Genomic DNA, 14,923 nt, shown 5'->3' with positions numbered 1-14,923 from the left:
GACCCTAGCGACCCCACAGCACAGCCAGTGAATTGGTATTTCTTCTGAGAGGAGCAGAGGTCCTCTGCCAACACCAAGAGCCTGACAGCTGCTGAACGAATGGCAGAGGGCCGTCTTTCTCTCTGCACAGACACACCAAGGCTGACATAGAGGAGAGGACAATTTGGGGGGGGTCGAACTAGAGATTGACAATGCAACAGGCATGGCTTTAGATATACATTGAAGACAACAAAATGCACAAAATATACAATTTATTCAAAATATGTTAACGCAACCATCAGTATTTTCCAGTAATTACAAAATCAGTCATTTTTAATAGTTTTTCCAACAAATCATTATAACACAAATGTTGATCAACCATCAGAGCAAAGACAGAATCATTTGCAGCACATCTGACAGTTTGCCTGATAGACAAGCATCGGCTGCAACAATCAGGAAAGAACAGTCGGAGAGGCATTTTTGTAAACTTGGGTCCACTGGTCACATAATATATTTCAGATTTCAAACATTTGCACCCCTGGGAAGACGTACAATGAAAGAGTATTTGCCCCCTTTCTGATGTTTCTCTACTGTTGCATATTTTTATACTGACTGTTATCAGGTCTTCAACCAAGTGGTTGTGGTTAGAGTGTTGGGCCAGTAACCAGCAGGTAGCCTAGTGGTGAGAGCGTTGGGCCAGTAACCAGCAGGTAGCCTAGTGGTTAGAGCGTTGGGCCAGTAACCAGCAGGTAGCCTAGTGGTTAGAGCGTTGGGCCAGTAACCAGCAGGTAGCCTAGTGGTTAGAGCGTTGGGCCAGTAACCAGCAGGTAGCCTAGTGGTTAGAGCGTTGGGCCAGTAACCAGCAGGTAGCCTAGTGGTTAGAGCATTGGGCCAGTAACCGAAAGGTTGCTAGATTGAATCCCCGAGCTGACAAGGTATAAATCTGTCATCCTGTCCCTGAACAAGGCAGTTAACCCACTGTTCCTAGGCTGTCGTTCTGACCCTGAACAAGGCAGTTAACCCACTGTTCCTAGGCTGTCGTTCTGACCCTGAACAAGGCAGTTAACCCACTGTTCCTAGGCTGTCGTTCTGACCCTGAACAAGGCAGTTAACCCACTGTTCCTAGGCTGTCGTTCTGACCCTGAACAAGGCAGTTAACGCACTGTTCCTAGGCTGTCGTTCTGACCCTGAACAAGGCAGTTAACGCACTGTTCCTAGGCTGTTGTTCTGACCCTGAACAAGGCAGTTAACCCACTGTTCCGAGGGTGTCGTTGAAAATAAGAATTTGTTCTTAACTGACTTGCCTGGTTAAATAAAGGTTAAATTAAAAAAACTAAATTGTTTTTATGCCTGGCAAAAACTAAACACAGCATTCCACAGTAAGAACCTCACGCCAACGGTCAAGCATGGTGGTGGTAGTGTGATGGTTTGGGGTCAGAATGGTGGTGGTAGTGGGATGGTTTGGGGTCAGCATGGTGGTGGTAGTGTGATGGTTTGGGGTCAGCGTGGTGGAGGTAGTGTGATGGTTTGGGGTCAGCATGGTGGTGGTAGTGGGATGGTTTGGGGTCAGCATGGTGGTGGCAGTGTGATGGTTTGGGGTCAGCGTGGTGGAGGTAGTGTGATGGTTTGGGGTCAGCATGGTGGTGGTAGTGTGATGGTTTGGGGTCAGCATGGTGGTGGTAGTGTGATGGTTTGGGGTCAGCATGGTGGTGGTAGTGTGATGGTTTGGGGTCAGCATGGTGGTGGTAGTGTGATGGTTTGGGGTCAGCATGGTGGTGGTAGTGTGATGGTTTGGGGTCAGCGTGGTGGAGGTAGTGTGATGGTTTGGGGTCAGCATGGTGGTGGTAGTGGGATGGTTTGGGGTCAGCATGGTGGTGGCAGTGTGATGGTTTGGGGATGCTTTGCTGCCTCAGGACCTGGACGACTTGCCTTAAAAGTAAGGAACCATGAATTCGGCTCTGTATCAGAGAATTCTACAGGAGGATGTCAGGCCATCCGTCTGTGAGCTGAAGTTGAAGTGCAGCTGGGTCATGCAGCAAGACAATGATTAAAAACACAATCAACATAAAAATGGCTAAAGAGCAACACATTTTAAGATTGGAATGGCCTAGTCAAAGTTCAGACCTAATCCCTAGTCCATATTGAGATGTTGTGGCAGGAATTGAAACAAGCATTTCATGCTTGAAAACCCACACGTCGCTGAGTTAAAGCAGTTCCGCATGGAAGAGTGGGACAGAATTCCTCCACAGCGACGTGAGAGACTGATCAACAACTACAGGAAGTGTTTAGTTAGAGTCGTTGCAGCTGAAGAAGGCACAACCAGTTATTGAGTGTAAGGGGAATTTGGTGTTGCATAACTTTGTTTATGAAATAAATTAAGTAAAGAATGTAAGTGTTGTGTTATTTGTTCACTCAGGTTTCCTTTATCTAATATTAGGTTATGGTTGAAGATCTGATAACATTCAGTATCAAAAATATGCAAATGTGGAGAGAACTAAAAAGGGGGCAAATACTTTATCACGGCAACAACAGCCACTAAAACACCCTTCTACCATAATAAAACACACTTCTACCATAGTAAAACACCCTTCTGACATAGTAAAACACCCTTCTACCATAATAAAACACACTTCTACCATAGTAAAACACCCTTCTACCATAGTAAAACACCCTTCTGCCATAGTAAAACACCCTTCTACCATAGTAAAACACCCTTCTACCATAGTAAAGCACCCTTCTGACATAGTAAAACACCCTTCTACCATAGTAAAACACCCTTCTACCATAGTAAAACACCCTTCTACCATAGTAAAACACCCTTCTACCATAGTAAAACACCCTTCTACCATAGTAAAACACCCTTCTGACATAGTAAAACACCCTTCTACCATAGTAAAACACCCTTCTACCATAGTAAAACATCCTTCAACCATAGTAAAACACCCTTCTACCATAGTAAAACACCCTTCTACCATAGTAAAACACCCTTCTACCATAGTAAAACACCCTTCTGACATAGTAAAACACCCTTCTGACATAGTAAAACACCCTTCTGCCATAGTAAAACACCCTTCTGACATAGTAAAACACCCTTCTACCATAGTAAAACACCCTTCTACCATAGTAAAACACCCTTCTACCATAGTAAAACACCCTTCTGCCATAGTAAAACACCCTTCTGCCATAGTAAAACACCCTTCTGACTCGCCTTCTACCATAGTAAAACACCCTTCTACCATAGTAAAACACCCTTCTGCCATAGTAAAACACCCTTCTGACATAGTAAAACACCCTTCTCCCATAGTAAAACACCCTTCTGCCATAGTAAAACACCCTTCTACCATAGTAAAACACCCTTCTCACTCGCCTTCTACCATAGTAAAACACCCTTCTACCATAGTAAAACACCCTTCTACCATAGTAAAACACCCTTCTACCATAGTAAAACACCCTTCTGCCATAGTAAAACACCCTTCTACCATAGTAAAACACCCTTCTGACTCGCCTTCTACCATAGTAAAACACCCTTCTACCATAGTAAAACACCCTTCTACCATAGTAAAACACACTTCTACCATAGTAAAACACCCTTCTACCATAGTAAAACACCCTTCTACCATAGTAAAACACCCTTCTACCATAGTAAAACACCCTTCTGCCATAGTAAAACACCCTTCTGACATAGTAAAACACCCTTCTACCATAGTAAAACACCCTTCTACCATAGTAAAACACCCTTCTACCATAGTAAAACACCCTTCTGCCATAGTAAAACACCCTTCTGCCATAGTAAAACACCCTTCTGACTTGCCTTCTACCATAGTAAAACACCCTTCTACCATAGTAAAACACCCTTCTGCCATAGTAAAACACCCTTCTACCATAGTAAAACACCCTTCTACCATAGTAAAACACCCTTCTACCATAGTAAAACACCCTTCTGACTCGCCTTCTACCATAGTAAAACACCCTTCTACCATAGTAAAACACCCTTCTACCATAGTAAAACACCCTTCTACCATAGTAAAACACCCTTCTGCCATAGTAAAACACCCTTCTGCCATAGTAAAACACCCTTCTGACTCGCCTTCTACCATAGTAAAACACCCTTCTACCATAGTAAAACACCCTTCTACCATAGTAAAACACCCTTCTGCCATAGTAAAACACCCTTCTGACATAGTAAAACACCCTTCTACCATAGTAAAACACCCTTCTGCCATAGTAAAACACCCTTCTACCATAGTAAAACACCCTTCTACCATAGTAAAACACCCTTCTACCATAGTAAAACACCCTTCTGCCATAGTAAAACACCCTTCTACCATAGTAAAACACCCTTCTGACTCGCCTTCTGACATAGTAAAACACCCTTCTGACTCGCCTTCTACCATAGTAAAACACCCTTCTACCATAGTAACACACCCTTCTACCATAGTAAAACACACTTCTACCATAGTAAAACACCCTTCTACCATAGTAAAACACCCTTGTGACATAGTAAAACACCCTTCTACCATAGTAAAACACCCTTCTACCATAGTAAAACACCCTTCTACCATAGTAAAACACCCTTCTGCCATAGTAAAACACCCTTCTGCCATAGTAAAACACCCTTCTGACTCGCCTTCTACCATAGTAAAACACCCTTCTACCATAGTAAAACACCCTTCTGCCATAGTAAAACACCCTTCTGACATAGTAAAACACCCTTCTACCATAGTAAAACACCCTTCTGCCATAGTAAAACACCCTTCTACCATAGTAAAACACCCTTCTACCATAGTAAAACACCCTTCTGACTCGCCTTCTACCATAGTAAAACACCCTTCTACCATAGTAAAACACCCTTCTACCATAGTAAAACACCCTTCTACCATAGTAAAACACCCTTCTGCCATAGTAAAACACCCTTCTGCCATAGTAAAACACCCTTCTGACTCGCCTTCTACCATAGTAAAACACCCTTCTACCATAGTAGAACACCCTTCTGCCATAGTAAAACACCCTTCTGACATAGTAAAACACCCTTCTACCATAGTAAAACACCCTTCTGCCATAGTAAAACACCCTTCTACCATAGTAAAACACCCTTCTACCATAGTAAAACACCCTTCTACCATAGTAAAACACCCTTCTGCCATAGTAAAACACCCTTCTACCATAGTAAAACACCCTTCTGACTCGCCTTCTGACATAGTAAAACACCCTTCTGACTCGCCTTCTGACATAGTAAAACACCCTTCTGACTCGCCTTCTACCATAGTAAAACACCCTTCTACCATAATAAAACACCCTTCTACCATAGTAAAACACACTTCTACCATAGTAAAACACCCTTCTACCATAGTAAAACACCCTTCTACCATAGTAAAACACCCTTGTGACATAGTAAAACACCCTTGTGACATAGTAAAACACCCTTCTAATATAGTAAAACACCCTTCTACCATAGTAAAACACCCTTCTACCATAGTAAAACACCCTTCTACCATAGTAAAACACCCTTCTGCCTCGCCTTCTACCATAGTAAAACACCCTTCTACCATAGTAAAACACCCTTCTACCATAGTAAAACACCCTTGTGACATAGTAAAACACCCTTCTACCATAGTAAAACACCCTTCTACCATAGTAAAACACCCTTCTGCCTCGCCTTCTGACATTTGTGACTATATGGTATGAATACCTGGAGTACAATGTCACAACAATACCAATAACATTGACAACTAATGCAATTTGTGGACAGTTGACCAAAACATTGACTGTACATTTAAATGTTGTCGACACTATACACAGGCAGGGCAGGACAGGGGAGGGCAGGGGAGGGCAGGGCAGGGCAGGGGAGGGCAGGGCAGGGGAGATGGCGGAGGGTACAGGAGATAACCGAGGAACAACACTAGTCTCGCACACCAGACTTCCTCCCCAAGGTCTCGCCCTGATACAGTCTCTGTTACGTGGGTTAAAACCCCCCCGTCCCCCCCTATTTAGGACCGTTAGGGACGCCGTCGGGAGAGGAGAGGTGAGGGTAGCGGTTTTGTGGTGCTACTACTACTGCAGACTGGAGGGGTAGCAGTTGTCTGCCACTACTGTAGGCCTTTACTCTATAATGTAGCCACAGGTTAAAGAACAATAAGAACTGAACCAGCCTCCTCAACTACTTCCTCCTATACTAGTCGCTCCTTTAGCCTGGTTCCAAATCTTTTTTTTTTTGTTGCTACCTTACCAACTTATTGTCACTGATTGACCTGACAAGTTCCTAAGGAGTTGACAAGAGCAGAAACAGACCGTCACCCAGGCTACTAGTTGTTCCCATTGTGGAGGTGTTTAGCATTGTTTAGAAGGTAGCTCCCTTTACTACCAGGGTTGGAACACAGACACACATTCTAGAAGAGTAGCTGTAGTAGTCGTAATGTTTGTACACTACAGCACCACACACATTGTCTGAGTTAGTGGTGTTAAGAGTTGACTATTGCTAGTGTAATTGTTATAGTGCAGTGGGTCTCTTAATGTTCAAGCAGTGTCTGAGGCTGGGTGAATCAATATCATACTTAATACATTACAGCATTTTATTTCATATTAATGAACACTTGTGTTAGAGAAAACTACAGTGTCTGTGACAATACAATGGTGATTTAAACACACTGTACACACTCCTCACACTCCCTAGACAACACCGTATCTACTGTGTGTGTTGTACTGACCATGTCAAATACAAACAAGATATCAAATCAAATTTTATTGGTCACATATACATGATTAGCAGATGTTATTGCGAGTGTAGTGAAATGCTTATATTCCAATAGTATGTTGGTGCCACCCTTAAACAAGCTAGCCTGGTATGGTTGAGGATAAACCGACACAGTGCCTGGCTAAACACAAGCTACAGAACACTGGACCATAACCTTGTTAACTCCACAGGGACATTTCCATTCTAAAAAGGTGCAGTGCTTCTAGCCTGATCCCAGATCTGTTTGTGCCAACTCCATGACAGTGACAAGACAGTACAAGCAGATCTGGGATCACAGGGGAGCAAGACATACTGTAAATGTACCAGCTCATTCTAATGCATTCCCTCTCCATAGATAGACCAAAATAATTCATACACTGTATAACCATAGATATTATACATAACATTAATCTTCATAAATAAACAGCAACAAACTGTACACATTTTCAAATAATATTTTTTTTTCTTAAATGACCAACAAATAAGACAGATATGAAACCCCCTTTCTACCACCTTGATCCCTGTCAGTTAGGATACGGACGGTCAGCAAGAGAAGACAGGAGTTCAACGTGGCATTGTTTTAAACGTCTTTAGTGCAGTCATCCTGTCATCCTTCACAGGAACAGATAGATGGTAGACCGTTGAAGTAATACTGTTCTGTTACTCTATTAAACATTCCTTCCCTTTGCTAAAATAGTCAGCATTTAAACGAGAATACTTCTTAGGAAAGACGACCCTTTCCCTCTTGCCTCTCAGTGGACCAACACAGCTGCAGTAATAATACTGAGAGTGTATTCTGACATGGTGGAGTGGATCTTTGCAATGTCCCCCCCCCCCCCCATACACTTTCAGAGACAGTGGATACAAGGAGGAATGTGGTTTGAAAACAGTAATTCAGTCAAAAGTTGTAAGACACCAGATATGGTTAACATGGGATTGCACACTGGCTGGCCATCTATTCCTTTATAGGGCACAAGACCTGCCTTCTCGTAGGGGCTAGGGGCCATCTTGTTCCACCTCCTGGCCCTCTGCATCAACCACAAGCTATCACAGTGGCTCCTCCCCAATTCATCTGGGCTGGATTCCTCACGTCCTATCAGGACGGTCATTTTCCAGAGTAAGGGTATGCTCCATACTGGCCTGGAGTGTTAAACAGTGGGGAGGGACAGGGACCAATCACCTGGCTGGACCAGCTCCACTCCCATTGTCATCTAGGACCTTTGAGGACCTTTGCTCTACCTGTTGGTCTCCCTCTGTGCAATCTCTTCCTGCTTCCTGCTCCACAGTCACAAGACCATCCTGCTCTGACACGCTCTATCCGGGAAGAAGTTTCCCTTAGGCACAGATCTAAGATCAGCTTTCCCTCCCCGAACCCTAACCTTAATCCATTGGAGGAAAACACAGTAAGCCTGACCTTAGATCGGTGTCATGGGGTGGCCTCCACCTCCTCCCTAGGAGACACAGCAGCAGCTGCCCTCCTTTGGTTCCTCGTCATCTAATGGCTGTTTGAGTCTGAGAATGGGCGGGTCACCGCTTGCCGGGGTGTAGTATACTGTACTGCCATTGGACGAGACGAGGGGCATACGGGAGTCCACAGGGCTCTGGGGTTCGGTGGATTCTGTGGAGCCGTTTCCTAGGTGACCGTTGAGGAGCGGGTGATTGAGGAGCTTGGCGGCCGACCTCTGCTTTTTCAGTTCCGACAGGGTCTGAGAGCGCTCTCTGGGCAAGGAGGAGGAGGAGTCCTCTGGGAGCTGATCGGCTGACGCGCTCTTCGTGTCAGGGGATGGAGGCTCGTCATTGGTTGGCGGCAGCTGACTGGGAGTGGGCGAGGACGTCGTCGTGGAGACGATGCCATTTTGTTTGATGATGCCGCTAGGAACATCTTTCAAGGTCTTCTGTAGTTTGGGTCTCTCCACTACTGGCTTCACCTGGGAGACAGAGGACATTCAGATTACTGTTACTAACGGTTACTAACTGGGAGACAGAGGACATTCAGATTACTGTTACTAACGGTTACTAACTGGGAGACAGAGGACATTCAGATTACTGTTACTAACGGTTACTAACTGGGAGACAGAGGACATTCAGATTACTGTTACTAACGGTTACTAACTGGGAGACAGAGGACATTCAGATTACTGTTACTAACGGTTACTAACTGGGAGACAGAGGACATTCAGATTACTGTTACTAATGGTTACTAACTGGGAGACAGAGGACATTCAGATTACTGTTACTAACGGTTACTAACTGGGAGACAGAGGACATTCAGATTACTGTTACTAACGGTTACTAACTGGGAGACAGAGGACATTCAGATTACTGTTATTAACGGTTACTAACTGGGAGACAGAGGACATTCAGATTACTGTTACTAATGATGACTAACTGGGAGACAGAGGACATTCAGATTACTGTTACTAACGGTTACTAACTGGGAGACAGAGGACATTCAGATTACTGTTACTAACTGCTGTTATCCACGGTGACTAACTGCTGTTACCACGGTGACTAACTGCTGTTACCACGGTGACTAACTGCTGTTACCACGGTGACTAACTGCTGTTACCACGGTGACTAACTGCTGTTACCACGGTGACTAACCGCTGTTACCACGATGACTAACTGCTGTTACCACGGTGACTAACTGCTGTTATCCACGGTGACTAACTGCTGTTACCACGGTGACTAACTGCTGTTACCACGGTGACTAACTGCTGTTACCACGGTGACTAACTGCTGTTATCCACGGTGACTAACTGCTGTTACCACGGTGACTAACTGCTGTTATCCACGGTGACTAACTGCTGTTACCACGGTGACTAACCGCTGTTACCACGGTGACTAACTGCTGTTACCACGGTGACTAACTGCTGTTACCACGGTGACTAACTGCTGTTACCACGGTGACTAACTGCTGTTACCACGGTGACTAACTGCTGTTACCACGGTGACTATTACAGACCTTTACTATGATTTCCTTCACAAACTAAACAGAAGACAAGTTGACTAACTGCTGTTATCCACGGTGACTAACTGCTGTTACCACGGTGACTAACTGCTGTTACCACGGTGACTAACTGCTGTTTTCCACGGTGACTAACTGCTGTTACCACGGTGACTAACTGCTGTTACCACGGTGACTAACTGCTGTTACCACGGTGACTAACTGCTGTTACCACGGTGACTAACTGCTGTTACCACGGTGACTATTACAGAACTTTACTATGATTTCCTTCACAAACTAAACAGAAGACAAGTTGACTAACTAGACTAGAGGCTGGCGGTTCCTTTGGTTAATCCCATTAGATATTTCTTTATTGTACGATTTTCACAGATAATTGCTTCACGTAGAAGAAAATGCAGTGCTATATGGGGAGAGATATGACATAGGCCAGACATATCAAACATACACGTTCATGAAAAAAACTGAACAGGAATGACAGTTTTACGAACTCTGACCCCTCCCTTCCACATTACATAGCTGTCCGTCCTATACTCCATATTACCTGTCCCCTTAAATGTCCAAGGTCCCTGAGTTTTGCACATCATGTTATTACACAACTCTATCATTTCAATCTCCATGTTTACATGATTATTGTACACAGTTAGTTATATTTCATTTATCACTAGTGCTCGTTCCCGAATGAGTGAATCGATCCCCATGTTCCTAATGTTCTCCTTGTTGGTTCATAAGGGTCAGTGTATGTGACACATACACCAGATGAGCAAAAGTATGTGGACACCTGCTCATCGAACATCTCATTCCAAAATCATGGGCATTAATATGGAGTTGGTGCCCCCTTTGCTGCTATAACAGCCTCCACTCTTCTAGGAAGGCTTTCCACTAGATGTTGGACCATTGCTGCTATAACAGCCTCCATTCTTCTGGGAAGGCTTTCTACTAGATGTTGGAACATTGCTGTAGGGACTTGCTTCCATTCAGCCACAAGAGCATTAGTGAGGTCGGGCCCTGATGTTGGGTGATTAGGCCTGGCTCGCAGTCGGCGTCCCAATTCATCCCAGAGGGGTTCAAAGGGGTTGAGGTCAGGGCTCTGTGCAGACCAGTCAAGTTCTTCCACACCAATCTCAACAAACCCTTTCTGTATGGACCTCGCTTTGTGCACCCAGGCATTGTCATGCTGAAACAGGAAAGGGCCTTCCCTAAACTGTTGCCACAAAGTTGGCACAGAATTGTCTAGAATGTCATTGTGTGCTGTAGCATTAAGATTTCCCTTCACTGGAACTAAGGGACCTGAACCATGAAAAAGAGTTCCAGACCATTATTCCTCCTCCACCAAAGTTTACAGTTGACACTATGCATTGAGTCAGGTAGCGTTTTCCTGGCATCTGCCAAACCCAGATTCGTTCGTCGGACTTCCAGATGGTGAAGCGTGATTCATAACTCTAGAGAACGAGTTTCCACTGGCGGAAAGCTTTCCACCAGTCCAGCCGACGCTTGGCATTGGGCATGGTGATCTTAGGCTTGTGTGCGGCTGCTCGGCCATGGAAACCCATTTCATGAAGCTCCTGTTGAACAGCTCTTGTGCTGACGTAGCTTCCAGAGGCAGTTTGGAACTCGGTAGTGAGTGTTGCAACCGAGGACAGACGATTTTTACTCACTTCAGCACTCGGCAGTCCCGTTCTGTGAGCTTGTGTGGCCTACCACTTTTGAGCTGAGCCGTTGTTGGTTCTAGATGTTTCCACGTCACAATAACAACACTTGACCGGGGCAGCTCTAGCAGGGCAGAAATTTGACAAACTGACTTGTTAGAAAGGTGGCATCCTATGACGGTGCCACGTTGAAAGTTACTGAGGTCTTCAGTAAGGACATTCCACTGTCAATGTTTGTCTATGGAGATTGCATGGCTCTTGTGCTCGATTGTATACACCTGTCAGCAACGTGTGTGGCTGAAGTAGCCAAATCCAATTTTGTATACAGTACATAGTGTATTACTTTTTGTATACAGTACATAGTGTATTACTTTTTGTATACAGTACATAGTGTATTACTTTTTGTATACAGTACATAGTGTATTACTTTTTGTATACAGTACATAGTGTATTACTTTTTGTATACAGTACATAGTGTATTACTTTTTGTATACAGTACACAGTGTATTACTTTTTCTATACAGTACATAGTGTATCACCTTTTGTATACAGTACATAGTGTATTACTTTTTCTATACAGTACATAGTGTATTACTTTTTCTATACAGTACATAGTGTATTACTTTTTGTACCGGACTAGTTTACATAAGGGGAATGTGTAGAGCTTCATGGACAGCAGGAGCACAGACACTGGTTAGTCGAGGTAATTGAGGTAATATGTACACGTAGGTAGAGGTAAAGTTACTATGCATAGATAATAAACAGAGTAGCAGCAGTGTAAAAATGGGGGTGGTTAGTGGTCAGTGCAAATAGTCCACGTAGCCATTTGGTTAGCTGTTTAGGGAGTCTTATGTATTGGGGGTAATACACAAGTTAATGTAGTGATACATGGGCCACTTTATTTTTCTTTGAGAGCCTTTGTAATGTCCTTTTTAACATGGGGCTTACTGTTGGAGTAGACCTTTTAGTGTTGAACTGTTATAGTGGGTATTACTCTCTACACAGACGTTCATAAAGTAACAGGCTACATGGGGTTTTCACACACATGTGAGATAGGAGAAACGTTCATCCATACTAACCGTAGTACCAGTTGTATTGATGGGATGGCTGTTCTCCTGGTCCGTCTCCTTCTCCTGCTCCTCCCTCCCTCCTTCCCTCCCTCCTTCCCTCCCTCCTCTCCACACGATGGCCTCAGTCTCGTATTCCTTCACACGAAGGTTGTGTCTGTCAGACAGGCTTGCCCTCCGCACCACTTTCCTAAAACACACGCAGGGAGGTGAGGGGTTCAGTGTTCCTGTAAATCAGGGTTTATTTATCACAGTCCTGGAGGTTTATTTGACTTCTATACCAGTACTAACACCTGATTTATAAGAAAACTCAGCTATTAGTTGAATCATGTGTTAGTATTGGGCTGTAACAAAAGCATCCCGTGCCCCTCTCCATGACCACATTGAACAACACTACTGTAGTAGCAGATAGTGGAGAAAATGTAATAGTCTGCATGCAGTTTCCTCTCTGTCCAGTAGAGGTCAGTACATACCCACGGCTGCCTGCGCTGGATGTCCTCCTGCACAGGGAGGTCTTGTGTTTAAGCTGAGACTTCATGATGATGTCGTGTTTGTGTTTCAGGTCTAGAAGGATGGCTCGGAACTCCTCGTCCTCACACAGGTCTAAAGGTCAGAGGTTAGAGGTTACACAAGGAAAACACACACACACAGAGGATGGCTCGGAACTTCTCGTCCTCACACAGGTCTAAAGATCAGAGGTTAGAGGTTACACAAGGAAAACACACACACACAGAGGATGGCTCGGAACTTCTCGTCCTCACACAGGTCTAAAGATCAGAGGTTAGAGGTTACACAAGGAAAACACACACACACACACACACAGAGGATGGCTCGGAACTCCTCGTCCTCGCACAGGTCTAAAGGTCAGAGGTCACACAGGGAACACAGAGACCAAAACACATCTTCCCATCAACCACTGCTCTGTGGCCTGGTAGGGGTTTATGTTTTGTTTTGTTTTTTAAAACAAAAAAACAGAACAATTAAGCAAAATATATAGCAGAACAAAAGGCAACTAAACCCCTTAGAAAAACAAGAAAAAAAGAAACCAATACAAAACACAAAAACAATACAATACAAAACCAATACACAACAACACAAAAACAACACAAAACACCACCAATACAATACAAAACCAATACACAACAACACCAAACCATCACAATACAAAACCAATACACAACAACACAAAAACAACACAAAACACCACCAATACAATACAAAACCAATACACAACAACACCAAACCAATACAATACAAAACCAATACACAACAACACAAAAACAACAAACACAAAAACAACAAACACAAAAACAATACAAAGCAACACAAAACCAATACAAAAACACACAAAAAATACAGAACATTAGAGAGAAAATATCTACATCTATTTCCATCGATCTACAAGCCCACATCCACCAATCCCAATGGATGTGTTTCTCCATGTCGTACAGGAAGGGTTGCCAAATTTTTTACAAAATGGTTGAATTTATTTTTTAAAGCGTAGGTCATCTTTTCCATAAGTATACACTCACTCATTTCAGAGAGCCGTCTTGTAGTTGAGAGAGGGGAATCTGATTTCAATGTCTATGCAAAACGTTTTCTTGCAGTGGCAATGGCAATATCTGTAATAAGTAATGTGATATTGAAATGATTCCTCAAATTCACATTTGTGAAGTTACCCAGAAGGCATATTTCAGGGGGAAAGGGACCTCTATAATAAAGCCCATTGAATCACAAACTTCATGCCAGAAGGCATATTCCAGGGGGAAAGGGACCTCTATAATAAAGCCCGGGGAATCACAAACTTCATGCCAGAAGGCATATTTCAGGGGGAAAGGGACCTCTATAATAAAGGCCAGGGAATCACAAACTTCATGCCAGAAGGCATATTTCAGGGGGAAAGGGACCTCTATAATAAAGCCCAGGGAATCACAAACTTCATGCCAGAAGGCATATTTCAGGGGGAAAGGGACCTCTATAATAAAGCCCAGGGAATCACAAACTTCATGCCAGAAGGCATATTTCAGGGGGAAAGGGACCTCTATAATAAAGCCCAGGGAATCACAAACTTCATGCCAGAAGGCATATTTCAGGGGGAAAGGGACCTCTATAATAAAGCCCAGGGAATCACAAACTTCATGCCAGAAGGCCTGTCATTTAGTACACTGTTAAGTAGAATGCAAAAAAGTGTTGTTCCACGTCTAAAACCCATGTCTGCTATTTCAGGGTGATATCTATGTAACCTTTGAGGTGTTAGATAGAGTTGGTGGACAAAGTTGTAATGTCTGTATCTGGAGTCGATGGTTGCTGATACGCTATCATGGCATAGGTTCGACCATAGCCTCTTCATCATTTGTAATATAGTTAGATCAGCTTCCCATCTCTCTCTTGACCTACAGTAGATACAGTTGACGTTGGAAGTTTACATACACCTTAGCCAACTACATTTAAACTCAGTTTGTCACAATTCCAGACATTTAATCCTAGTAAAATTCTCTGTTTTAGGTCAGTTAGGATCACCACTTTATTTTAA

At 43.6% G+C, this 14,923-nt stretch overlaps 1 protein-coding gene across 1 annotated transcript in view; it reads right to left on the bottom strand.

Annotated features, from left to right (window-relative positions):
* Positions 1–6,705: 6,705 nt before the first annotated feature.
* Positions 6,706–14,923, bottom strand: part of LOC139371421 (protein phosphatase 1 regulatory inhibitor subunit 16B-like) — a 155,856-nt gene continuing 147,638 nt past the window's right edge. Inside the window, exons 9-11 of the mRNA XM_071111821.1 lie at positions 12,864–12,993; positions 12,403–12,580; positions 6,706–8,637 (exon numbers count right to left, since the gene is read on the bottom strand). Coding sequence (XP_070967922.1) covers positions 8,161–8,637; positions 12,403–12,580; positions 12,864–12,993 — 785 coding nt within the window. The 3' untranslated portion in view covers positions 6,706–8,160. The remainder of the gene's footprint in view (positions 8,638–12,402; positions 12,581–12,863; positions 12,994–14,923) is intronic.

Source organism: Oncorhynchus clarkii, chromosome 17 (assembly GCF_045791955.1).
Source record: "Oncorhynchus clarkii lewisi isolate Uvic-CL-2024 chromosome 17, UVic_Ocla_1.0, whole genome shotgun sequence".
NCBI lineage: Eukaryota > Metazoa > Chordata > Actinopteri > Salmoniformes > Salmonidae > Oncorhynchus > Oncorhynchus clarkii.
Note: the sequence above shows the minus strand (reverse complement) of the source record. Positions and strands in the feature narration are given on the sequence as shown.